At 36.2% G+C, this 26287-nt stretch overlaps 1 protein-coding gene across 1 annotated transcript in view; it reads right to left on the bottom strand.

Annotated features, from left to right (window-relative positions):
- LOC117330819 (synapsin-like) overlaps positions 1-26287 on the bottom strand; it is a 180064-nt gene that overhangs the window by 78375 nt on the left and 75402 nt on the right. Inside the window, exons 4-7 of the mRNA XM_033889330.1 lie at positions 25492-25549; positions 21589-21680; positions 8412-8562; positions 8054-8143 (exon numbers count right to left, since the gene is read on the bottom strand). Of these exons, the coding sequence (XP_033745221.1) occupies positions 8054-8143; positions 8412-8562; positions 21589-21680; positions 25492-25549 (391 nt within the window). The remainder of the gene's footprint in view (positions 1-8053; positions 8144-8411; positions 8563-21588; positions 21681-25491; positions 25550-26287) is intronic.

Below are 26287 nucleotides of genomic sequence, written 5' to 3'. Positions count from 1 at the left end.
TACATATCATTAAGAAAGTTTTTAGAAAAAACCCTGAATTGGGTACATATCATTCAGAAAGTTTCTAGAAAACCCTGAATTGGGTACATATCATTCAGAAAGTTTCTAGAAAACCCTGAATTGGGTACATATCATTAAGAAAGTTTTTAGAAAACCCTGAATTGGGTACATATCATTCAGAAAGTTTTTAGAAAACCCTGAATTGGGTACATATCATTAAGAAAGTTTTTAGAAAACCCTGAATTGGGTACATATCATTAAGAAAGTTTTTAGAAAACCCTGAATTGGGTACATATCATTAAGAAAGTTTTTAGAAAACCCTGAATTGGGTACATATCATTCAGAAAGTTTCTAGAAAACCCTGAATTGGGTACATATCATTCAGAAAGTTTCTAGAAAACCCTGAATTTGGTACATATAGCATTAAGAAAGTTTTTAGAAAACCCTGAATTTGGTACAAATAGCATTAAGAAAGTTTCTAGAAAACCCTGAACTGGGTAGATATCATTATGTCCCACATACATCAATTAAGTTCCATCCAAATTAGAGGAAAAAAGATGCTGCAGCAGATTAAAACTGACTTGGGTATGTATCTCAGGACTTTTTCTGGGGGCTTTTTGGGGCCGCTAATGGGATTGAAATTATTTAATATTTCAGCCAAATTCCCAAAATTTGCAGTTTACTCCTGAAAAAATCTTTCCCAATTCACCAATTTTCTTCCCAAAATGAGACAAAAAGGCCCTTTCCCAAACTAGTAAGAAAAAGCCCTGTATCTGGTAATACTAAACCAAAGAGGGTAGATTTTCCACCAGTAGTGTCTCTGCTTGACCACTATCAACATACATGTACTTATTTTAGCGGATTCAAATTTTTAGCACATAACCAAAATAAAACAGATTAGCGCAATTATAAATTAGCACACTAACAATGTTGCCATAAAAAAAAGACAATTAAGGTATAGAATAACTGAATTTACAATTAGCGCAATCATAGTTTAGCTGAATGAGTTAATTGCCGAAGTTCCTAAAATAAGATGACCGCTAAAGTATGATGACTGCTAAAATATAATGACTGCTAAAATATGTTGATCGCTAAAATATAATGATCGACTGCTAAAATATGATGACCGCTAAAATATAATGACCGCTAAAATATGATGACCACTAAAATATGATGACTGCTAAAATGTGATGACCACTAAAATATAATGACCGCTGAAATATGATGACCACTAAAATATATGCATTTACAGTATCAACACAAGCTCGTTATCTACCTACATACAGTAGTTTAAAAATCACTAACAAGAAAATCACCCAAATGACAAAGTGATCCTGTCCAAATTTTCTTTGACATAAAGGTCATAAGGAGTTGTCTCGCCCTGACACCATCTGTTGTAGGGATTGCCAATCTGATGATCTTATTGTCACAATAAATCATCCCGCTACAACAACAACTCAAATTGCCTTCACACAATTAGTTAACTTAATATGAAATATCTATCTGAGCTGTTACTACTAAAAACAATGTCAATTTGGGAAAAAAACAAAAACAAAAAACGAAATAAACTTTTAATCTTCATTATTGTCATTTGTATTTTTTAGAAAAAAAATCACAAAATCACATAACACATGACTCCATGCATCCAGGTTGACAGATTCTAGATTATATATAAAGAAAGAAAAATTGAACTGGCTTTAAGTGAGTTGACAATTTGATAATTGATGTTTCCATAAATCTAAAAAGATTAAGTCATGACTTCAAATTTCTACTACCTTAACAATTATAGAGACTAATACGAAAACTCTTAAAAAATGAATAAATAAAAAAAGAAGAGAAAAAAAAATGAAAAAACCTTTTTCTGCTAACAAAGCTTTTTAAAATGGACGCTGTTTCAGTGTTATAGAAATCAAGGAAAGGAAAAAGAAAATCTTTCCTGACAAGTTTTGCATAAATCAAGTTGATATGATTGTCGATGACGCTAAGTCATTAATAAAAGCTCAGGCTGCAACAAAGGTGAGAGGCATCACAGCTTGGTGGGAGGCTCAGCTAACAACGCATTGCTAACGTCAGAACTTACCCTACATAAAACAGATCAACACTTATAAAGATAGCATCTCGGATATCAAAGGTCACACATTTCGTTTCGAAGAATTTCGTATGGTTGGTAAAACCAATTCCCACCATGGAATATACCAATATCAGAGGATTTATAAAGACACTAATGACCATCTTGACCATTGTCCAGTTATTCTGGCCACTAGTGACCGGTTGTAGATGTGCTATTAAGCATCCCCAGCAATTATTCTGTAGATCTAATTTTGGTGAGTATTTCATGTTTAAGTCTTTAGGACTTAGTGGTAGAAAAAAAATATATGTCTGTCATGTGAAAAATTGTGCATATTATATCTCAAGATTCTTTTGTTAATAAATCTCAAGGGGACAGACTTATATAAGTATTCAATATTTTTTTCTGAATCCTTAAAATTGTCCTTATGTTTGTATTTCATGTTGACACAGAAATGAAATATGTCTAAACTAATAAATCTCAGATTTAAAACTTTTTAAGTTCAAGAATTCTTGTCTGAAAATTGTGTTGGTATTGAAATATAAGAAACAAACAATATTTATACTGTATTACTCAAAAAGATTAGTAGACTCAAGAATTTGGTTTTATAAAAACAAGAGTACCATATGTAGTGGAAATATATATATATATACGCCCATTGGATGCCATATACATGTAATGTTATATACAACTTTTATTTAAATAATATTTGCATCACCTTAAAAGTGGCTGGCATGTTATAAATATCACCTTTCATTACAAAGTCATCTTTCAATTTTCTAATAGTTCGAGGAAATCAAGTAATCAAAAGTCTATACTTGAATTTTCCTCAATTATTATTGATTATTTTTTTTATTATTTTGTTGTTATAAACAGTGATGATAGCCAAAGTAGAAGACATTAAGTTGAATTATGTGACTGAGGAAACAGCTACAGAACTGACCCCCATTGGCAGTCTAGCGAGTGTCGCCTATCGTGTACATGTACAACATGTGTATCGGGTAAGTATATATATAGATACGGTCAATGTGTCTTGTATATCACCTCAAAGTAGGGGATGGGCTTGATATATTGTAGAGCAACAGAGTAGTATTGGACAATTGACACTGGCGGGCTTATTACCAGGCATGGCTAACAAGCATGCTGGGTAATGCATGTCCCCTACCGGCCCGCCGCAAAAAAAGTAAATGTGACCTTTACCTTGACCCAAAAAACCCTGAAACTCAAACTTGAACTATAGCTGTACTCACACTGAAGACACATACCAACTTTCACCAACATATATCTTGAAGGATGGCCAAGAAAAGAGCGGAAAACTGAGTGGACGGATTGACGAGGAAGAAACATATAGTTCTCCGGTTTCACAATTAGGGGACTAATGGCCAGACATGAAACTTATTGCCAGACAGTTGACAATGTGGGCTTATAACCAGACATGGGCCTATTGCTGGACAATTGACACTGGTGGGCTTATTATCAAACATTGGCTTATTGACAGACAGTTGACACTCTGGGTTTATTACCAGGCATGAACTTATTGCTGGATAAATAATAAATTTGAAACCAATTCAATAATTAAAATGTGGTCGAGTAGTATCATTACAGATATAACAAAAAACCGTTACATCACATGTAATAAACTAAAGCATTGTCTTAAACATGTGATGCCACACTGCTCAATCCGCCAGTTGTTGCTATATTAAAAAGAAACATTCATAAATTCGTAAATAAGCAAATGTTTTAAGTTATATGATAGATTTATTGTAACATGCATATATATAGACTTTATTAAACTTTTGTGTTAATTAAGATTTAATACAACCTTACAGTGATATTGATAAAGCATTGCTTAGGCAATACATGTCCCCTACTGGCCCCTGTTAAAAAAAGTAATAGTGAACTAGTCCTTTAACATTATGTGAAGTTTGATAAAATAGTGAACTAGTCCATTATCATTGTGTGAAGCTTGATAAAATAGTGAACTAGTCCATTATCATTGTGTGAAGCTTGATAAGATAGTGAACTAGTCCATTATCATTGTGTGAAGTTTGATAAAATAGTGAACTAGTCCATTATCATTGTGTGAAGTTTGATAAAATAGTGAACTAGTCCGTCATCATTGTGTGAAGTTTGATAAAATAGTGAACTAGTCCATTATCATTGTGTGAAGTTTGATAAAATAGTGAACTAGTCCATTATCATTGTGTGAAGTTTGATAAAATAGTGAACTAGTCCATTATCATTGTGTGAAGTTTGATAAAATAGTGAACTAGTCCGTCATCATTGTGTGAAGTTTGATAAAATAGTGAACTAGTCCGTCATCATTGTGTGAAGTTTGATAAAATAGTGAACTAGTCCATTATCATGGTGTGAAGTTTGATAAAATAGTGAACTAGTCCATTATCATTGTGTGAAGTTTGATAAAATAGTGAACTAGTCCATTATCATTGTGTGAAGTTTCATAAAATAGTGAACTAGTCCGTTATCATTGTGTGAAGTTTGATAAAATAGTGAACTAGTCCATTATCATTGTGTGAAGTTTGATAAAATAGTGAACTAGTCCGTCATCATTGTGTGAAGTTTCATAAAAATCTCACAAGGAATGAAGCTGATAGAGCCCCTGACAAACATTGGCATTACGTACATACGTACTAGATCGACAAAGAGGAAACCTAGTCCTTTGGTTTGAACAGTTGGGACTAATTCTATGCACAAGAATGTAAGGTGCTTTATTTGTAATGCATTTTGTCCTTTTTGCGTTTTGTAGTTTGAACAAGGTAGAGGACGGAGACGATCAATTCCCCGTCAAACAAACATCTTCACACCAGGATCACTGTATGACTGCCGCGTGTCACTTTTAAAAGATAAAACGTACATAATGGCAGGTGACATTCGCCAAAGGAAGTTATGGATTGACAGCTGTGGCTGGGTAGAAGACATGGCCACGGTAACTTATCGACAAAAAACGGGACTGCTGAGTCTATACCAGAAGAATTGTCGATGTCAGGTGAGTTAGGTACAAGTTGACATTTTTATCAGTTACCATGACAACCTGGCTATACTGCCACAGCCATGCAAGTCTGAGAGTCTTATAATCATACAGTTTAAATACAACATGCATCATTCAAACAAACCAATCAGATTGTGTGTTACATAAAAAAACATACTCTTAGCACTGCTTCAGAAATTCTAAAATCACCAGATGCAGTTTTCTCTCTTACATCGTCTCCCATCAACACATACCAATGTGTAATGAGTTATTTTGTTTTATGTTGTCCAGCACTAATTGTAACGTACTAACATTCATGCATAGTAATGCTGGAGGACCTCATCAATTAAATTCTGGCCAAAAAATAACATTTTGGTTTCATACTACCTGATTGATAAAGAGCATCATACTTCCTTGAATATTTCAATATTTCATACATTTAACAAGAATAAATTGCTGTGAGCATGTTTATAAATCTTCAAGTTCCTATCGGGAATTTCTGTCTTTTTCAAAAATGGCGGACATTGAGAATTGACAATCTTTTTTCAGTTAAAAAAAACTTCAAAACATATATATACCTGTATAATTTGCGCACCCTCAACTTCAGACTTTATTTCAATACAAAAAAAAGTTTTTACGGTATATATATTCAATATTCTTTTTTATAATTTACACACATCATGATGAAAATAACAATGCTTCTTCAAAAATTGCAATAAAACTTCCAGTGTAGATTTGGAGATAGTTGGGACACAGGAAACTACTTTTTTTTGGCCTATCCTCAGAAAGTCTAGGATTATTTTCAGACAAAGGCATAATTGTGTATATCTTTGTGATTTATAACATTATGAATGACATGCAGGTGTTTCTATGATATCTTATTCCCACAGGTACGCTGTTGTACTGGCTCGCAATGTAAGCGAAAGACATCGGCACACAATAACAGCCATTGTAAGATGGATACCGGTATTTTCAGCTGTTACACCAAATATGGCATCTGTGAATATCTAAACCAGAAAGGTCAAAGAGGATGTGCATGGAAAACAAACCCACAGATTGATCAATGCCTCACTGCAAATGGACATCAAAACCATTTCTTCTGGGAAAAATAGAGCATGGAAACAAAAGACTTGTTCACAAAAAAAATTTTTTTGAAAAGAGTTGGAATTTTCAAAACCAACCCGAACAATGTAGAAAACAATTGGTTTTTTTTTAAATACAAAAACAGCATCCCCTTACATTGTTAGTATAGGTTTTTGTGAAATATACTTTGTTAGAACAAAACCTTTTTAGTCTGGATATTTTGTTGGATGGTAAAGTAAAACCATGTTGTCTTTGTGTAGAGTATAACTCTGTCTGAAAAGAATTATTTCCAAGGGTCAAGGCCATGTTAAAGTCTGAAATAACGCTGTTAAAGTTTAGATAAACCATAAAATGTCTGGTCATTGTGGAACATTTCTTAAAGGGATGATTATTGTGGATTTATCACATTGAAGATTTGATTCCTGTTAGATGCTCTTCAGGAAATATTTTTTTATTCTCTCTCATATTTAGCACCAAATGAAATTCCACAAGTGGAATTCTGACTTGCTAACTTCTTGGAATTGTTTTCAGTGACAAACTACCACTGTTGAAAGGGAGATAACTCTGACAATTACATCACACTATACTTGTTTCTTTGCTTGGTTTATCGCCCTGTGAACAGCCAGGGTCATTTTCAGGTGGAGTTCTCCTGGTAGTAGTTGGTGACCACCTCACTTCCCGAGAAACACAAAATGACACAGGTAGGGAGTGTCAAACAACAAACTTCAAATCTTCACCTCAGGTTATTATATAGACAATACCTATTTAAAGCGATACAGCAGTTTTCAGAAAGCATATTTATTCAGCATAAATAAATCTATTGTAATTTAAAAAATAAACTCATTTTTTTTTCTTATTGATATAATTTGTCAAAAATCTAATTTGATAAAAATCTCAAAATATACCAAAAAATATCTGAATTTATGGAATACATGATTAGATAGACACAGGAATGTTCAATAATAATGAATTTTTACATTCTTATTTCTTTTTTAACATATTATCATTGTCAGACTAAGAATTTCATAGTTGATAGTAATTCAAGTTATTGATTTTTATAATTGATGTAATAATTAATAATTAAATCAATTTATTATTCTGTTTAATATGCTGCTGGTGTGATTAAACTTGTCAATGAATTGTCATTTTGAATTTTTGAGTTGATCTTGATGAAAGTCGACGGATAAAATGGATAAACTAGAAAATGTCTGCAAGACATAAATGCCCCTGCTGCCACTTGACACCCCGAAATACAGTTTGGTGAGGATTGCATGAGCAGTTCATTAGATTAGCTAATTACATTGCATCGGGACGCGACAGGATGGGACGGGACGGGCATTGGTAACACTATATGTCATGGCGGGGGCATAAAAACACCATAAAATAATCTAATAAAGGTTTAAAAACTCAAGATTGTTAGTCACATTACACTGAGAGTCGTTGAATACAGTTACGGACGTTCAAGTAAATCGCCAGGGGAACACTGGATAGATCTGGTAAGACTGAAAGTCGTAGAAATATAGAGGCAGGTTTAACTATAATTCAATTTGCATCTAATGGTTTTGTTGTGTAAATAAAAAAGATAAAAATTATAACGAGACCTGGCTTTATTATTCAAATTTCACCAAGCACATTTTATTGAATAACATATTACTATTGTTCAAACAATTCTAAAATTCTACCTCGATCATACAAAATTTAATAGTTCTACAGTGGAGCCCATAGTAACTGAAAATGATTTTAATCTGACTTGTTACCGTTTAATACTTTGTTGAAGAGTAACGATATTGATTGTGTTGAGTTGTAATGTTAGAATTGACTTATAGCTGAAATGTTGACATTTATAACTGCATGGTGCCATATGAAATGACACCATTGTGATTCAAAACAAAAAACAATTACGATGAACTCACCATTTCCTTATGGTTTGGGTAGTAAGCTTGCTCGATCAATGGGAAATTGTCACGACCAAGCTTCTTCTGGATTTTGATCAATTGAGAAAACTGGAATGACAAGTCATGTGTTATTTAAATGTCAGACTATTGGTAAATATATAGAAAATGTCTGCTATAATGATTTCATCAATGTTCAACCCCAGCTCAAAAATTCTCCAAATATTCAAATGAGTCACATATGGACATGACTGACCGTCTGAGTCATTTAGATGTTTGTTTTGGTGAGCAGACGACACTTACATTTAAAAACTCTGATGACTATAAAGATTTTGAAACACTGGTTAGCAGAATGGCAATCAAAGTGTTAACAACGTACCACCCACGGTCTGTCCTGGAAGTTATAGATGGAATGAAGAGAGTTGACGCTGGGAATACCGCCATACTGAAATCCGATCAGAAGGTTTTTCCAATCCTCGGAAGCATCCTTGACATTTTGTCGTATGAGCAGAAAATCAGGCTTGAAGGATCTGTAGAGATACAAAGTCAATCACCATAAACCAGCTATTTTTGACTTGTTTTTGATTACCTAAAGCTTGAAAACAAATTTGCTTGTTTGCTTGTTTGCTGGATTTATCACCCCGTGAACAGCAGGGCCATTTTGAGACGGGGTCTCCTTGTAGTAGTTGGTGACTACCTCACTGATAAACATACAGGAGGCCTGTCCTGCCAAAGGACACAACCACCAAAGCACAGACTTGTTTGTTTCCCAGCTTCCCGAGAAACACAAACCAACACAGGCACGGAGCACGGGTAATATACCTGAGCGGGTTATCTGCAGACTTTAAATCATAAAACCATTATTTTGACTAATGCGGGCAATCTACAGTAGCGGGCAATACACAGAAAATTACACTAGTTCAAAATTGATAGCCAAGACAAAATCTCATTTCAGAATTAAATTTACTTTCGTCTTAGTGATCAAAGTACCTTCTAGCTAATATAGTATATTATGCTGTATGCATTCTTCAGATGATGAAAGTATTCTTCATGACAATATATCTTCAACAGTTCAAATTTACGCCCCAAAATTCTTTTTTCTTTAATCGACTATAACTGTAAAATTGACTGTTGGAAAATATCAGAATATTTTTCTAAAATATATCATCAAACTAAGACTTTCCCTTCATTACGATATTTAAAAGTGTCAACAACCATATCTTGTAAATACCTTAATCAGTGCGAAACAATAACACTACATTTCGGTAGGTGCTGCAAGAAGGCATATGTTACCATTCAAGATCTGTAGCTACTCATATAAGCATACTCAAATTCAATACCAACTTTCACCAACATACCTTAAGTATGGCTGAGAAAAGTGAGGAAAACTGAGTGGACAGACTGACAGATGAATGATGCCCCTATATTCTTCTATCAATACTCAAGACTCCTTTAATATCTTCTATTAATACTCAGATGGACTCCTATCAATACTCAGATTCCCTTATTGACTTCTGTTTATAACAGATACTCTAATCTAAATTCTACTGCCACAATATCAATAAACAATGCTCAATGGAGATAGGACTTCTCAGGACTGCCAAACTAGGACACCACATCATATACATTGATACAGTATTTCTCAGGACTGCCAAACTAGGACACCACATCATATACATTGATACAGTACTTCTCAGGACTGCCAAACTAGGACACCACATCATATACAGGACTTCTCAGGACTGCCAAACTCGGACACCACATCATATACAGGACTTCTCAGGACTGCCAAACTAGGACACCACATGTACATCATATACAGGACTTCTCAGGACTGCCAAACTAGGACACCACATCATATACAGGACTGATCAGGACTGCCAAACTAGGACACCACATCATATACAGTATTTCTCAGGACTGCCAAACTCGGACACCACATCATATACAGGACTTCTCAGGACTGCCAAACTCGGCCACCACATCATATACAGGACTTCTCAGGACTGCCAAACTAGGACACCAAATCATATACAGTATTTCTCAGGACTGCCAAACTAGGACACCAAATCATATACAGTATTTCTCAGGACTGCCAAACTAGGACACCACATCATATACAGTATTTCTCAGGACTGCCAAACGAGGACACCACATCATATACAGGACTTCTCAGGACTGCCAAACTCGGACACCACATCATATACAGGACTTCTCAGGACTGCCAAATTAGGACACCACATCATATATACTGATACAGGACCTCACAGGACTGCCAAACTAGGACACTACATCATATATACTGATACAGGACCTCACAGGACTGCCAAACTAGGACACCACATCATATACAGGACTTCTCAGGACTGCCAAACTAAGACACCACATCATATACAGGACCTCACAGGACTGCCAAACTAGGACACCACATCATATACAGTATTTCTCAGGACTGCCAAACTAGGACACCACATCATATACAGGACTTCTCAGGACTGCCAAACTAGGACACCACATCATATACAGGACTTCTCAGGACTGCCAAACTAGGACACCACATCATATACATTGATACAGTACTTGGATGTGTTTGTGATTGATTTTTACCGACTCCTACAACAATTAATAATGTACCAGGTTTGCGTGCTGCTAAAAGGCACAGTCAGCTTACAAGTTAAACTACATCTGCCTCGATCTCCACTCTATAATTACATTGTCTCTCCTGTCCATTAATGTTTGTTATTACAGACTAATACGTTTACTGTCAGAGGCATTGAGGTGAAGTTCCCACAATATAACGATAATCTTTCTGTACAGGTTCAATTAAGTCATTATTATGCAGTATTTATAATACCAGAGCTTTGTCTGGCTGACAAGATAAAGAAATTGTCTTTTTTCACTATATATTGAATAATTTTCAATATGGCAACGTTTTTTTGTTAAATTTGTTATATTGGTAATTTTAGGACATATCATGACCACACTAGAACTATAATAGGATCTGTTCAGGATGTATTCAACTCACATACGATATATTAAGTTCTGTTCACATTAAGATATATTAAGTTCACATTAAGATATATTAAGTTCACATTAAGATATATTAAGATCACATTAAGATATATTAAGCTCACATTAAGATATATCAAGATAACATTAAGATATATTAGGATTAAATTAAGATATATTAAGTTCACATTAAGGTATATTAGGATCACATTAAGATATATTAAGTTCACATTAAGATATATTAAGTTCACATTAAGATATATTAAGTTCACATTAAAATATATTAAGATCACATTAAGATATATCAAGATCACATTAAGATATATTAAGTTCACATTAAGATATATTAAGTTCACATTAAGATATATTAGGATTAAATTAAGATATATTAAGTTCACATTAAGATATATCAAGATCACATTAAGATATATCAAGATCACATTAAGATATATTAGGATTAAATTAAGATGTATTAAGTTCACAATAAGATATATCAAGATCACATTAAGATATATTAAGATCACATTAAGATATATTAAGATCACATTAAGATATATTAAGTACACATTAAGATATATTAGGATCACATTAAGATGTATTAAGTTCACAATAAGATATATCAAGATCACATTAAGATATATTAAGATCACATTAAGATATATTTAGATCACATTAAGATATATTAAGTTCACATTAAGATATATTAAGATCACATTAAGATATATTAAGTTCACATTAAGATATATTAGGATCACATTAAGATGTATTAAGTTCACAATAAGATATATCAAGATCACATTAAGATATATTAAGATCACATTAAGATATATTAAGATCACATTAAGATATATTAAGATCACATTAAGATATATTAAGTTCACATTAAGATATATTAAGATCACATTAAGATGTATTAAGTTCACATTAAGATATATTAGGATCACATTAAGATATATTAAGTTCACATTAAGATATATTAGGATCACATTAAGATGTATTAAGTTCACAATAAGATATATCAAGATCACATTAAGATATATTAAGTTCACATTAAGATATATTAAGTTCACATTAAGATATATTAAGATCACATTAAGATATATTATGCTCACATTAAGATATATTAAGTTCACATTAAGATATATTAGGATCACATTAAGATATATCAAGTTCACATTAAGATATATTAGGATCACATTAAGATGTATTAAGATCACATTAAGATATATTCAACATTATTATGATCACATTAAGACATTATTATGATCACATTAATACATTATTATGATCACATTAAGACATTATTATGATCACATTAAGACATTATTATGATCACATTAAGACATTATTATGATCACATTAATACATTATTATGATCACATTAATACATTATTATGATCACATTAAGACATTATTATGATCACATTAAGACATTATTATGATCACATTAATACATTATTATGATCACATTAAGACATTATTATGATCACATTAAGACATTATTATGATCACATTAAGACATTATTATGATCACATTAAGACATTATTATGATCACATTAAGACATATTCAGATCAAGTTAAGTCGTTTATGATTTCACAAATTACAAACATATTGAGACATATAACAAGATGACATTTAAACATATTAAGATAACTTAAGGATATATAATGATAACATTCGGACCAAATAGGATCATGTACTGTATGGACACATCAATCTCACAGTATAATATATATAGATGACATTAAGATTAAAATGACATTAAGATCATTTTAAAATATATCAAAATGACATTAAGATCTTTTAAAGATATATCATGGTAACATTAAAATATATTAAGATCTATTTAGAACATATCAAGATGGCTTGAAAAATTAAGATCTTTCTAAGATATATCAAGTTGACATTGAGACCTCTTTAAAATATATTAAGATCTTTCTATGATGTATATCAAGATAACATTCAAGTATATTATTATTTAGAACATATCAAGATGACATTAAGAAATTAAGACCTTTCTAATATAAATGAAGATGACATTAAGATATATAATAAGAGATTAATTAAGGACATATCAAGATGTCCTAAGATATAAACGTACATGTATTAAGATCTAAAGATACACTAAGATCCCCTCAGGACATTTTTGGATGACAGAGGACATAAAAAGATCAACTACACCCAGAATCCAACTATTACTAATTAACAGTCTTAATTAGGTTTGACTTAATCACCGGATCCAACACTGTCAGTTCTATTAACTAGCCCTGTTTACAAAAACCAAGCTTCTGATCGACCTGGATTTTGTGGACGAGAACTTCAAAGGAGCATTAGCCGGGGAGAGAAGGCATACAACATCACCAACCAGAGGCACATTTTCATTGGGGAAATAGTCCAGGGTGAATGATGGATTGCTAGATAATATAAAATCAATGTAGAAACGCAGTTGTGTATAGACTATCTCAGTATTTATAACGGGAAGAACGCTAGGATCACAAGCCTACATCACACAAGAACTGTCGCCAATTGATTGCTGAAATGTGGTTCGGCAGACTTACACAAAATAGCTTTAGCCAAACACTTTGTGGGTTTCCAACAGTCAATAAGTTATATTTAATACCCAAAGGTATACCAGTGTTTTTATTCCTTGTAAGATCGGGGTACATGGAAACACTACTCTATGAGACTATTGTGGACTAAGTGTTTATTTTATAATGATCAAAGAGTATACGACTATCCTCAGCCAGTGCAACTGGTTCATGTTTTAAAATGTATAAAATTATAGGAAAAAACCCACAAAAATCTGTAAAATGAAAACCACCAGGAACCTAGCTACCAGCCAAATATCATGATCATGGGCCTTTTGGTTTGTGTGGTTTAAATGTTTTAACAAATCTTACCCCTGTGACCTTGAATATGGGTCAAAGTCAATTCATTTCGCAAATTTTGTTGGACTTTGCAGGAACCTATCAGCAATATATTCTAGGTTTTGGGTCAATCAGCAGATGTTGTTTAAAGATTTCAACAAATATGACCCCTGTGACCTTAGATATGGATTAAGGTCATTTCTCTTCGCAAGCATTGTTGGACCTCCTCTAAGGAACCTATAATCCATATATCATAACTCTGAGACTCTTGCTTAATAAGAAGAAGTCCTTTAGATGGAAAAGTTGACAATTAATGGATCTTTCAGGCCAGGTGAGCTAATGCTACATAAAAAGCACATATCCTGAAAAACTAGAAAAGGTCTAGGACATGGATGCCCCAACTACTACGCAAACAACTGGATATTGTGATACTATATGGTGCTGAGGGGTTCCCCAGGTATGGCATTGATTCAAAATAACTCTTTGTGTCCCATGTGGAAGGGGTCAGATGTGACCTTTGACCATTTAACCTTGACTGTTAACCACCAGACTATGATCAGGTGTAGAACTTCATATCAGGCTATCATGGTGTTAATATTAACCAAAAAGTCATTGAAGAGTTCTCAAGATGTGTCATTGATTCTACATGGGATATATATATTTTTTTTTTTTGTAAACAGGTTATACATGGATATCACTATATCCCCCACCCTCATCTCCTCTGCATCCCCAACCCCCCAACCCCCCTGAACCCTACCACATTGAAATTGATCAAATATCTCTCGACTTAATTTGTTCTGTGAATTTAAAAAAAAACATTTTTTGACTCAATATGGTCCAATAAAATGTTTGAAGATATCTCTTGACTCTTTACTCAATATGGTCCAATAAAATGTTTGAAGATATCTCTTGACTCTTTACTCAATATGGTCCAATAAAATGTTTGAAGATATCTCTTGACTCTTTAAGTCTATACAATATTCAACACTACATCCTTTGTACAGAGGACAAAGCAAACCTCATTGAAATTCTGCCTATATATATATACAGTGGAACTTCGTTTACTCGAAGTCGACGGGACCACGAAAAAACTTCGAGTTATCCGAGTGTTCGAATTAAGCGAGTTATCATTTTTCGTGAAAAGTTTGGTCAATATTTGTCAATATTATATAATCATTATAACTCCGCTCTGTCGCTCATCAGTTTAGTGTGAAGACTGGTCAATACATGTAAATATATATGTAATGTTTCGTTATGTCACTTGTAATTTGGTGTAGTTTTGCCGATATACAGTCACGATAAAGTTTCTTTCACTTAGTCACTTCAATAACGATCTGATGTGCAAGTCATGCTTGCAAAAGGTAAACGATAAAACGGAATTCGACAAAATAACAAGTTATTCATGTCAAATCAAATAACCGTTTAAGTTTAACACAGATTGCATGCAAAACGTAACCGAACCACTACCTTTTATTGGACATATAAAATACTGTTTGATCGGCCTACTTACTTTTAATTGATAACCACGCCATTTCCATGTGTATTAGCACCGGAAGTTGGGCTGCGCATGTGCATATAAAATGTTACTGTGACTGAGTTGGCGTTTTATCCGATTTAATAGACAGCACTGACCGTTACAGTCGTACTCTGAACACCTCGGCAGTAATTACGCTATTGTTTCAGCAGTTTAAAGATTTAATTGGCGCCGGTGACGTTTCATTTCTACACCTGTAAAAACATCAGCCGGGTAGATCTACCGGTGTGTCAGAGATTAGTTCCGCTTGAGCGAGCGGGTAGATGAGTTGTTGACTATCGTGTGTACTAATATCGGCGACCGCCTTAGGAAATTACCTGATGTAAGTAAAGCAGTACTTTTTATCACCAAGACTTGTTGTTATAAGATTCAACCGACAATTTCTTTTATGAATTTATGAAACTGCCGATATGTTCAGTATTACAAACGGAATTTAGCTCTTAAAAAATGTCGGCGTTTACCACCGATCAACGAAAATTATACTTCGAGTTATTCGTTCATTTCAAATAGGATTTTTATTGTTGGGACCAAATTTTCACTTCGTATTATCCGAGTTTTTCGAGTTTTTTTTACTAAGATAAAGAGAGAATTCGGCCGGGACCGACGAGGTACTTCGAGTTAAGCGGGGTATTCGAGTTATCCGAGTTCGAGTTAACGAAGTTCCACTGTATATATATATTCTATGGGCTTCGGTACCTCTTGCTTCCCATAAATGGGCCTGAAAGCATATAGGTAGAAAATGATCTGTAATTTAGAATTGAAGCGTGGGTTGTGATTCTTCTGACCTTTTAGATGAATGTCACAACCGAAAGATGTTAAAACATCAATTCCAAGGTAAGAGGTCCCTTAGCCATCCCTCAAGTACATCTGTATAGCTCTATCACCAATTATACATCACAGGACATTTCTAGGAAATCCTATACATCCTGATTACAGCCCAGATATTGCCACCATATATAGGCTCTATAGGCGCAGGGGTAAACTTCACTTCTAATGATGTACATTAAAACTCTCAATCTGAACTTCAGTGGAATTACAGCATCATTAGATGAAGAAAGAGAAGAATTGGAATTCAACTAAGGGGAGGGGGAGGGGGAGGGGGCAGAGGGGGAGCAGGTGGGCTGGGGGCCGGGGTGCAGGGGTTCATGGGGGCAGTATTAATATGTTGCTTAAAGGAGAGGGCAAGGGATGGATATTTAACTAAGGGTAGTGAGACAGAGGGTTTATATCTAACTAAGGGCAGGGAGACAGGGACTGGATATTTAACTAAGGGCAAGGAGACAGGGGCTGGATATTTAACTAAGGGCAGGAGACAAGGGCTAGATATTTAACTAAGGGCAGGAGACAAGGGCTAGATATTTAACTAAGGGCACGGAGAAAGGGGCTGGATATTTAACTAAGGGCAGGGAGACAGGGGCTGGATATTTAACTAAGGGCAGGGAAACAGGGACTGAATATTTAACTAAGGGCACGGAGAAAGGGGCTGGATATTTAACTAAGGCCAGGGAGACAGGGGCTGGATATTTAACTAAAGGTATGAGACAGGGGCTGGATATTTAACTAAGGGCAGGGAGAAAGGGGCTGGATATTTAACTAAGGACAGGAGACAGGGGCTGGATATTTAACTAAGGGCAGGAGACAGGGGCTGGATATTTAACTATAAGTGCAGGAGACAGGGGCTGGATATTTAACTAAGGGCAGGAGACAGGGGCTGGATATTTAACTAAGGGCAGGAGACAAGGGCTAGATATTTAACTAAGGGCACGGAGAAAGGGGCTGGATATTTAAACTAAGGGCAGGGAGACAGGGGCTGGATATTTAACTAAGGGCAGGGAAACAGGGACTGAATATTTAACTAAGGGCACGGAGAAAGGGGCTGGATATTTAACTAAGGCCAGGGAGACAGGGGCTGGATATTTAACTAAGGGCAGGGAAACAGGGACTGGATATTTAACTAAGGGCACGGAGACAGGGGCTGGATATTTAACTAAGGGCACAGAGAAAGGGGCTGGATATTTAACTAAGGGCAGGAGACAGGGACTGGATATTTAACTAAGGGCAGGAGACAGGGACTGGATATTTAACTAAGGGTAGGGAGACAGGAACTGGATATTTAACTAAGGGCACGGAGACAGGGGTTGATATTTAACTAAGGGCAGGGAGAAAGGGGCTGGATATTTAACTAAGGGCAGGAGACAGGGACTGGATATTTAACTAAGGGGAGGGAGACAGGGGGTGGATATTTAACTAAGGGCAGGGAGACATGGGGTGGATATTTAACTAAGGGCAGGGAGAAAGGGGCTGGATATTTAACTAAGGGCAGGAGACAGGGACTGGATATTTAACTAAGGGCAGGGAGACGGGGTCTGGATATTTAACTAAGGGCAGGTAGACAGGGGCTTGATATTAACTAAGGGCAGGAGACAGGGACTGGATATTTAACTAAGGGCACGGAGACAGGGACTGGATATTTAACTAAGGGCAGGAGACTTGGGCTGGATATTTAACTAAGGGCAGGGAGACAGGGTCTGGATATTTAACTAAGGGCAGGGAGAAAGGGGCTGGATATCTAACTCAGGGTAGTGAGGCAGAGGGTGTATATCTAACTAAGGGCAGGAGACAGGGGCTGGATATTTAACTAAGGGCAGGAGACAGGGGCTGGATATTTAACTAAGGGCAGGAGACAGGGACTGGATATTTAACTAAGGGCAGGAGACAGGGGCTGGATATTTAACTATAAGTGCAGGAGACAGGGGCTGGATATTTAACTAAGGGCAGGAGACAGGGGCTGGATATTTAACTAAGGGCAGGAGACAGGGGCTGGATATTTAACTAAGGGCAGGAGACAGGGACTGGATATTTAACTATAAGTGCAGGAGACAGGGGATGGATATTTAACTAAGGGCAGGAGACTTGGGCTGGATATTTAACTAAGGGCAGGGAGACAGGGTCTGGATATTTAACTAAGGGCAGGGAGAAAGGGGCTGGATATCTAACTAAGGGTAGTGAGGCAGAGGGTGTATATCTAACTAAGGGCAGGAGACAGGGGCTGGATATTTAACTAAGGGCAGCAGACAGGGACTGGATATTTAACTAAGGGCACAGAGACAGGGGCTGGATATTTAACTAAGGGTAGGAGACAGGGGCTGGATATTTAACTATAAGTGCAGGAGACAGGGACTGGATATTTAACTAAGGGCAGGGGGACAGGGGGATGATATTTAACTAAGGGCAGGAGACAGGGGCTGGATATTTAACTATAAGTGCAGGAGACAGGGGCTGGATATTTAACTAAGGGTAGGAGACAGGGGACAGGGGCTGGATATTTAACTAAGGGCAGGAGACAGGGGATGGATATTTAACTAAGGGCAGGGGGACAGGGGGATGATATTTAACTAAGGGCAGGAGACAGGGGCTGGATATTTAACTAAGGGCAAGGAGACAGGGGCTGGATATTTAACTTTAAGTGCAGGAGACAGGGGCTGGATATTTAACTAAGGGTAGGAGACAGGGGCTGGATATTTAACTATAAGTGCAGGAGACAGGGGCTGGATATTTAACTAAGGGCAGGAGACAGGGACTGGATATTTAACTATAAGTGCAGGAGACAGGGGCTGGATATTTAACTAAGGGCAGGAGACAGGGACTGGATATTTAACTATAAGTGCAGGAGACAGGGGCTGGATATTTAACTAAGGGCAGGAGACAGGGACTGGATATTTAACTAAGGGCAGGGAGACAGGGGCTGGATATTTAACTAAGGGCAGGAGACAGGGGGTGGATATTTAACTAAGGGCAGGGAGACAGGGGCTGGATATTTAACTAAGGGCAGGAGACAGGGGCTGGATATTTAACTAAGGGCAGGGAGACAGCGACTGGATATTTAACTAAGGGCAGGAGACGTCAGGAACTAGATTTTTAGCCGAGGGCCCAATAGCTTCGGATGTGGAGAGGTGACACTTGGACATCATCAAAATCCTATAATTGTACCATATTGTGATATAAAGTCAAATACTTTAAAAAATCCCTCAAACATGAGAAGAACTTTGAAAACCTTATACCAAGCTTTGATAAATAAGCTAGTAGTCAGCAATCCTTCAGAAATAATTTCATGTCTATCAATGCTGTACAAACCCCTGGAAACACATATCAGCAGTTTTCGTTTTCTTTTCTTGTGAGCACAAATTGACAAGTTTATAAATATCCTTCTTCTACAGAGCATAATTAGTTACAAGTCAAGTCATTTCTGTTACTGCCGTTCTAGCAGTAAATCACATTTCAGCCTACTATAGGACTTCTACGATATATAATCCCTGTATCATATACACATGCCTCGGGTTAAAGGTGTCAGATGATGTCTTTTAAATGTGGACACAGCTATTGATATTATCGATTCCACAATACAACTTTGTACAAAATGGGTTTTTACATAAAAATTCACTGCAACCAACAAACTTAAGATGAGATATTTGTTTAGATCTAATGTAATTTTGTAAAGAATTCTTAGACAGTTTCAATTTGTTTTGTTCTGCATGACCCTTCGGTTCTCCGAGGCAATATTTCACTGGTTTTCCATAATCAAAGTAACAAGGTCACTCATAGGTGCTGTGCACGAAGGATTGAAATACAGGAGAAAAACAAGTAGTATATAAATATAAAATAGCAGGAAATAGGAACAACTATTTTTTTTAAGTAATTGTGCATTTCTGGATGTTTTACCGATGGTGATCATGTCATTTTCAGGAATTTCATTGACTCTGAAAAGGCTGCGGTTGCGTTAATGTTTTGCTGAAGGATGCCGAATTACTTTTCCTGAGGCTGACTTGAATTAGCATACAATATGATTAAGATTAATTCTTAGATCAATTCATCTTTGTGTTTAAAATGTCTGTCGAATTTCTTAATCAACCACATCATGATTCCCCGCAAGATTCCAGTAAATTACTATCGCACATATTTTTGTTCCTACGTTTTCAAGGTCGTTCATTCAATTTACTATGTTTTTTCTCCATATATCAATTGATCTGTATCATGATTATATATTTTATCTTTCATATCTCTCCAGAGAAGAATCTGATTTAATTATTTCATTGTTTGTTACCGATGAATGGGACAACCTTATCTGTTTGTGTGATTTGTTGAATTGCACATACGTGTTACATGTACAAGCATTTCACTACCGACTGCTTTTAACTATGCAAGCTCTTTAATCATTGCTTTTGGAATCTCTGTTGTGAAAATGAGCAAGGTTTCACCTTATAATCATTTTCAGCAGCTCAACCAGAACTGCCATTTTTGTATTTCTTGGAAATGACACCAGAACCAATCAGAAGTACTCTACTTTCATTTTAAGTTTTAAAATATAGAAACATTCAGAGCTTTCACTTACTGATTGCCAGTGAAATATGAGTCTAAAAACAGTATTCAACCCATGAGGTAACTTTCCATTATTATGTCGCAACAAACGCATCAACAAGAGCATGCATGAGTTATCTCCCCTTCCATAAAACCAGGCAGTAAGCGTAATAATTTGTGCAGAAAATAGTTAGGAATACTCAATGATAAAGCAGGTCATTGTCAATGATAATTTATCTCAAACAGGCATTCTCGACCATATAAAAGTATGAATCATTTTAGGAAATAACACACAAATACTTCGCTGAAGGAGAGAGCGTGTTTTTTATTTTATTTTTTTTTTGTGAAGAAATAATTTCGTACCATCCTGAACCTATTAGTATTGATCGTAGAAAAAACAGAAAGTTGATTCCCATGGAGTTCCGAATGATTTGGTCTTTGCCTTGGTCGGCGATGACTCCTAGAGTTAACCTAAAATTCTTGTTTGATGTGTTATTCATATTTTGACATTTTGATATGCAAATCAATTATATTCACTGAATTAAACTTTTTATAGGAAGCAAAATCTACCATAAAACTAAGAAAACTTTGGTGAAATAGATTATGAAACATACAATACATATCAATATCATATCTTGACATTTGACCCCTGTAACCCTAAAAGTGAGTCAAGGTCATTCATTTGAGTAAAATTGGTAGCCTTCGACTCCACCAAGCTTAGAACAAGAATTGAGACTACACTTAATTCCCTCCAGTGATGATCTCTGTTCTGACCTGTGTCCGACTTACCTAACAACTTTTGTACCATTTCTCATTATCTGAATATCCACCATCGTCCCTGTGTCTGTATAGGAAGCCAAATTTAGCTCTGAGAATTCTGCCTGCAATAAAAGATACATTGCTGATGTTAGTTTTTGATTTAACAAAAAATAATATCTTTAAAAGGGAGTATGAATTCTACGCTCGCTGTATCAGTAAATCTTACAGGTGTGTATGGACCAGTTAGTGATGATATGGTACATATCGTGATTCAAGATACAAGAAATGATATTATCATGATACAAGGGTCAGGATACGATACATATCATCATGATACATGGGTTACGATCCGATGTGTATTGTGACAGATATGACCATTATGAAGTTTTCTCATAATTCTGTGAGGCCACTGGTCAGCCAAGTTATTATTAGATGTGATTATGAGATTGTTACAAGACATTTGTCAAAATGATCTCTCTGAAGAAATGTAACCTCAGATGCAGATCTGAGGTGCATGGTTTGACGATCCCTACCAATATTGGTTTTGTATTTCTCGAGAATCTAAGAAATATGTCAAGCTGTGCTGTCATGATTGTATCCTTGGCAAGACAATTTAACTTTAATTACTCTGGATGGCATGCGACTAGCCTCCAGTATGTCATTCAGTGAGGTAGCCACCAGCTACTACAAGGAGATCCCGCCTCAAAATTACCCTGGCTGTTCACGAGGCGATAAACCGAACAAACAAACAAATACACACTAAATAAACCTCTGACATATGGAATTAACAGTTTCCCTATCTTTTATTTGTGACAATGATTTGTTACGTGTATTCTGTCCGAGGTCTAGTAGCCATACTGACCTACAGTTCGATATGTGGAGGCATTCCAGAGGAAATCATTGGGTGAAGGCATATACTGATAGGTAATCAATGTAAGATATAAGAAGAGTTCTTGGATCAATGTAGGACTCTGCATTAACCAGCAGGTGGCTAAATGTAAAGATTGAATAACCATTAAAAGGACATGACTTTGTATGAGGAAGGATTGACAAAGGAGTCTTCTATCACAGGTGCCCTTTTAACTCAGGAGACCTCTAATCACAGGTGTCTTAATACAGGTAGGCTCATAACTCAGGTGGTCTCTTATCACAGGTGTCTTAATGCAGGTAGGCTCTTAACTCAGGTGGTCTCTTATCACAGGTGTCTTAATACAGGTAGGCTCTTAACTCAGGTGGTCTCTTATCACAGGTGTCTTAATACAGGAAGGCTCTTAACTCAGGTGGTCTCTTATCACAGGTGTCTTAATACAGGTAGGCTCTTAACTCAGGAGGTCTCTCAACTCAGGAAGTCTGAACTCAGGTGGCCTCTTATCACAGGTGTCTTATACAGGTAGGCTCTTAACTCAGAAGGTCTCTCAACTCAGGTGTCTTAATACAGGTATGCTCTTAACTAATGAGGTCTCTCAACTCAGGTGTCTTAATACAGGTAGGCTCTTAACTCAGGAGGTCTCTCAACTCAGGTGTCTTAATACAGGTAGGCTCTTAACTCAGGAGGTCTCTTATCACAGGTGGTCTCTTATCACAGGTGTCTTAATACAGGTAGGCTCTTAATTCAGGTCTCTCAACTCAGGTAGGCTCTTAACTCAGGAGGTCTCTTATCACAGGTGGTCTCTTATCACAGGTGTCTTAATACAGGTAGGCTCTTAACTCAGGAGGTCTCTCAACTCAGGTGTCTTAATACAGGTAGGCTCTTAACTCAGGAGGTCTCTCAACTCAGGTGTCTTAATACAAGTAGTCTCTTAACTCAAGAGGTCTCTTATCACAGGTGTCTTAATACAGATGGTCTCTTTATTCAGGTCTCTCAACCCAGGAAGTCTGAACTCAGGTGATCTCTTATAGATGGCTAAAAACAGATGATCTCTTAACTAAGGTCTCTTGACTCAAGTGGTCTGTTAACTCAGGTGGTCTCTTATCACAGGTTTCTTAATTCAAATGATCTCTTAACTCAGGTCTCGTATCACAAGTAGTGTCTTAATACAGGTGGTCTCTTAACTCAGAAGGTCTCTCGACTCAAATCGTCTCTTAACTCAGGTGGTCTCTTAATACAGGTGGTCTCTTATCACAGGTGTCTTAATACAGGCGGTTTCTGAAATCAGGTCTCGTATCACAAGTAGTGTCTTATCACAGGTCTCATAACTCATGTGGTCTCTTATAACAGGTCTTTAAATTCAGGTCTCTTAACTCAGGTGGTCTCTTATCACAGGTGGTCTCTTATCACAGGTGGTCTCTTAACTCAGGAGGTCTCTTAACTCAGGTAATCAATTTACAAAGTTGGTCTCTTTGTAAGTGGTCTTGTTTAATATCTAAGAGAGGTTTGAGGTAGTGGTGATATTATATTGTATCTTGAGGACATCAGGATGATTAAAATCAATACACTAACACCAGAGAGAGTACAAAAAAAGTGCCTGCAAATACAATTGCAATAAAAAAGCATGTTTCAAAATTGTTTTCAAATCATATTACTTTTGGTTGAGCTAGGGTAACTTTTCAGACTGGTATTCTCGAATCGAACCTGTCAAACTGTATCCCTGTGCTGTACTTAACATTTCCTAATGACTCTAAACTTTGGCAGACGTCGCACGACAAACATTTTACTACTGTGATCAGGCCACCGGAGACAACATGATGTAATGGGCTACTCAAGTTATAGCATATCGGAACATTTTTCTTCACCGTTATATCTGCTTGGTTTAACTTTGAGATTTTCCACAACTTTTACAATCAATATGGCTGGTAAGAATTCGGAAAAGGAATACTTTACAAAAAAAAGTACAAAAATTAAAACATAGTTTGGTGTGTAGTTTCTTTAAATCCGAAATTGTGGAAATGAAATATTTGGTTAAATTATTTTTTACGCAAATGAAAAAACATGCTTTCTATGGTGAGACAAATGAACAAGAATGTTTTTTTTGTATAAAGACAGGGTAGCTAAGATATAAAGCATATACAAGAGGCCCCTGGGTTAGGTTGTTCAAAAGTGTTTACATCAGCTGAGTGGGGATTAGGGGAAGTGTCAAAAGGTGTTTACATCAGTTGAGTGGGGATGTGTCAAAGGGTGTTTACATTAGCTTAGTTGGGAAGTGTCAAAGGGTGTTAAAATCAGCTGAGTGGGGATTAGGGGTGGTGTCAAAAGGTGTTTACATCAGCTGAGTGGGGATGTGTCAAAAGGTGTTTACATCAGCTTAGTTGGGATGTGTCAAAAGGTTTACATCAGCTGAGAGGGGAGGTGTCAAAAGGTGTTTACATCAGCTGAGTGGGGATGTGTCAAAAGGTGTTTACATCAGCTTAGTTGGGATGTGTCAAAATGTGTTTACATCAGCTTAGTTGGGATGTGTCAAAAGGTTTACATAAGCTGAGAGGGGAGGTGTCAAAAGGTGTTTATATCAGCTGAATAGGGATTAGGGGAGGTGTCAAAAGGTGTTTACATCAGCTGAGTGAGGATTAGGGGAGGTGTCAAAAGGTGTTTACATCAGCTGAGAGGGGAGGTGTCAAAAGGTGTTTATATCAGCTGAATAGGGATTAGGGGAGGTGTCAAAAGGTGTTTACATTAGTTGAGTGAGGATTAGGGGAGGTGTCAAAAGGGTTTTACATCAGCTGAGTGAGGAGGTGTCAAACAATTATATATCAGCTGAGTGGGATGTGTCAAAATGATATGGAATTCAGCTGAGTGAGGGGAGGCAGGGAGTATTATCAACATCTGCTGAAAGAGTTATCATCAAAAGATGTTAAATGTGTTTCCATCTGCTGAATGGAAATCTAAGGCAATCCATCCATCTTGTGATAAATGTTATTGAAGGATAGACAGACAAATATTACAGATGAAAAATGTTTTGGATTACTCACAACCCGATAAAGAACTAAAACTGTACTTACCTGTTCAACTCTAATATCCCAGTCACCAAATATTTTTCTTCCTCGAAAATATTTTGACCTACAACAATAGAAAAACATTATGAATGGTGTTCCTAGTCAATGTGTACAGCCAGTCACCTAACCAGCTGAATTCTGACTTAAAGCTTAGAAGTGACAACAAGTTTTCTCCAAGTAGCAGAGGGGGTACCGGGGGTAATTGCCAAATATGGTCAAAAGCTGCACTTTTTGCTAAAAGCGTGTAACATGGCAGAATTGTTCTATGTACTTTAACTAAATAAATAATTTCCAGTTTTTTCATGATGGCAGCGAATTTATCAAGAAAAATTGGGCAGGGGTAATGAAAATGATTTTGTTTATTACAGGGTTTATCAATATTATCCTTTATGAATGTGTAAAATGGACATCGGCTGACCATCTAATAACAATTTTGTTTGATTTTCTATCTTTCCTACTTCCCTTAATCTATGTTGACAATTTTTTTTGATAAAATACTCTCTAAATCATTTTCCTGTTTTTTTCTGCAGCTATAAATCATATATAGATCCTTGAACTCACAAGTCAGCAATCTAAATGCCCATATTTGGTTACATATGACTGGTCAAACTGACCAGTAGGTGTCAGGTCAGCAGCACACATGAGCCAGCAGCTGACCAATGAATTGTTTACTCCCTTTGGATGAGAATCCTATGGCCGAAGTGGTGTCCCCCCCCCCCCCCCCCCCCCCCCTCCCCCAGCACTTCACTTCACTTCAGAATTCTCTGACAAGGCAGCAGGCATTTCCTTCCTGTTAGATTCC

Source organism: Pecten maximus, chromosome 7 (assembly GCF_902652985.1).
Source record: "Pecten maximus chromosome 7, xPecMax1.1, whole genome shotgun sequence".
Lineage (NCBI taxonomy): Eukaryota > Metazoa > Mollusca > Bivalvia > Pectinida > Pectinidae > Pecten > Pecten maximus.
Note: the sequence above shows the minus strand (reverse complement) of the source record. Positions and strands in the feature narration are given on the sequence as shown.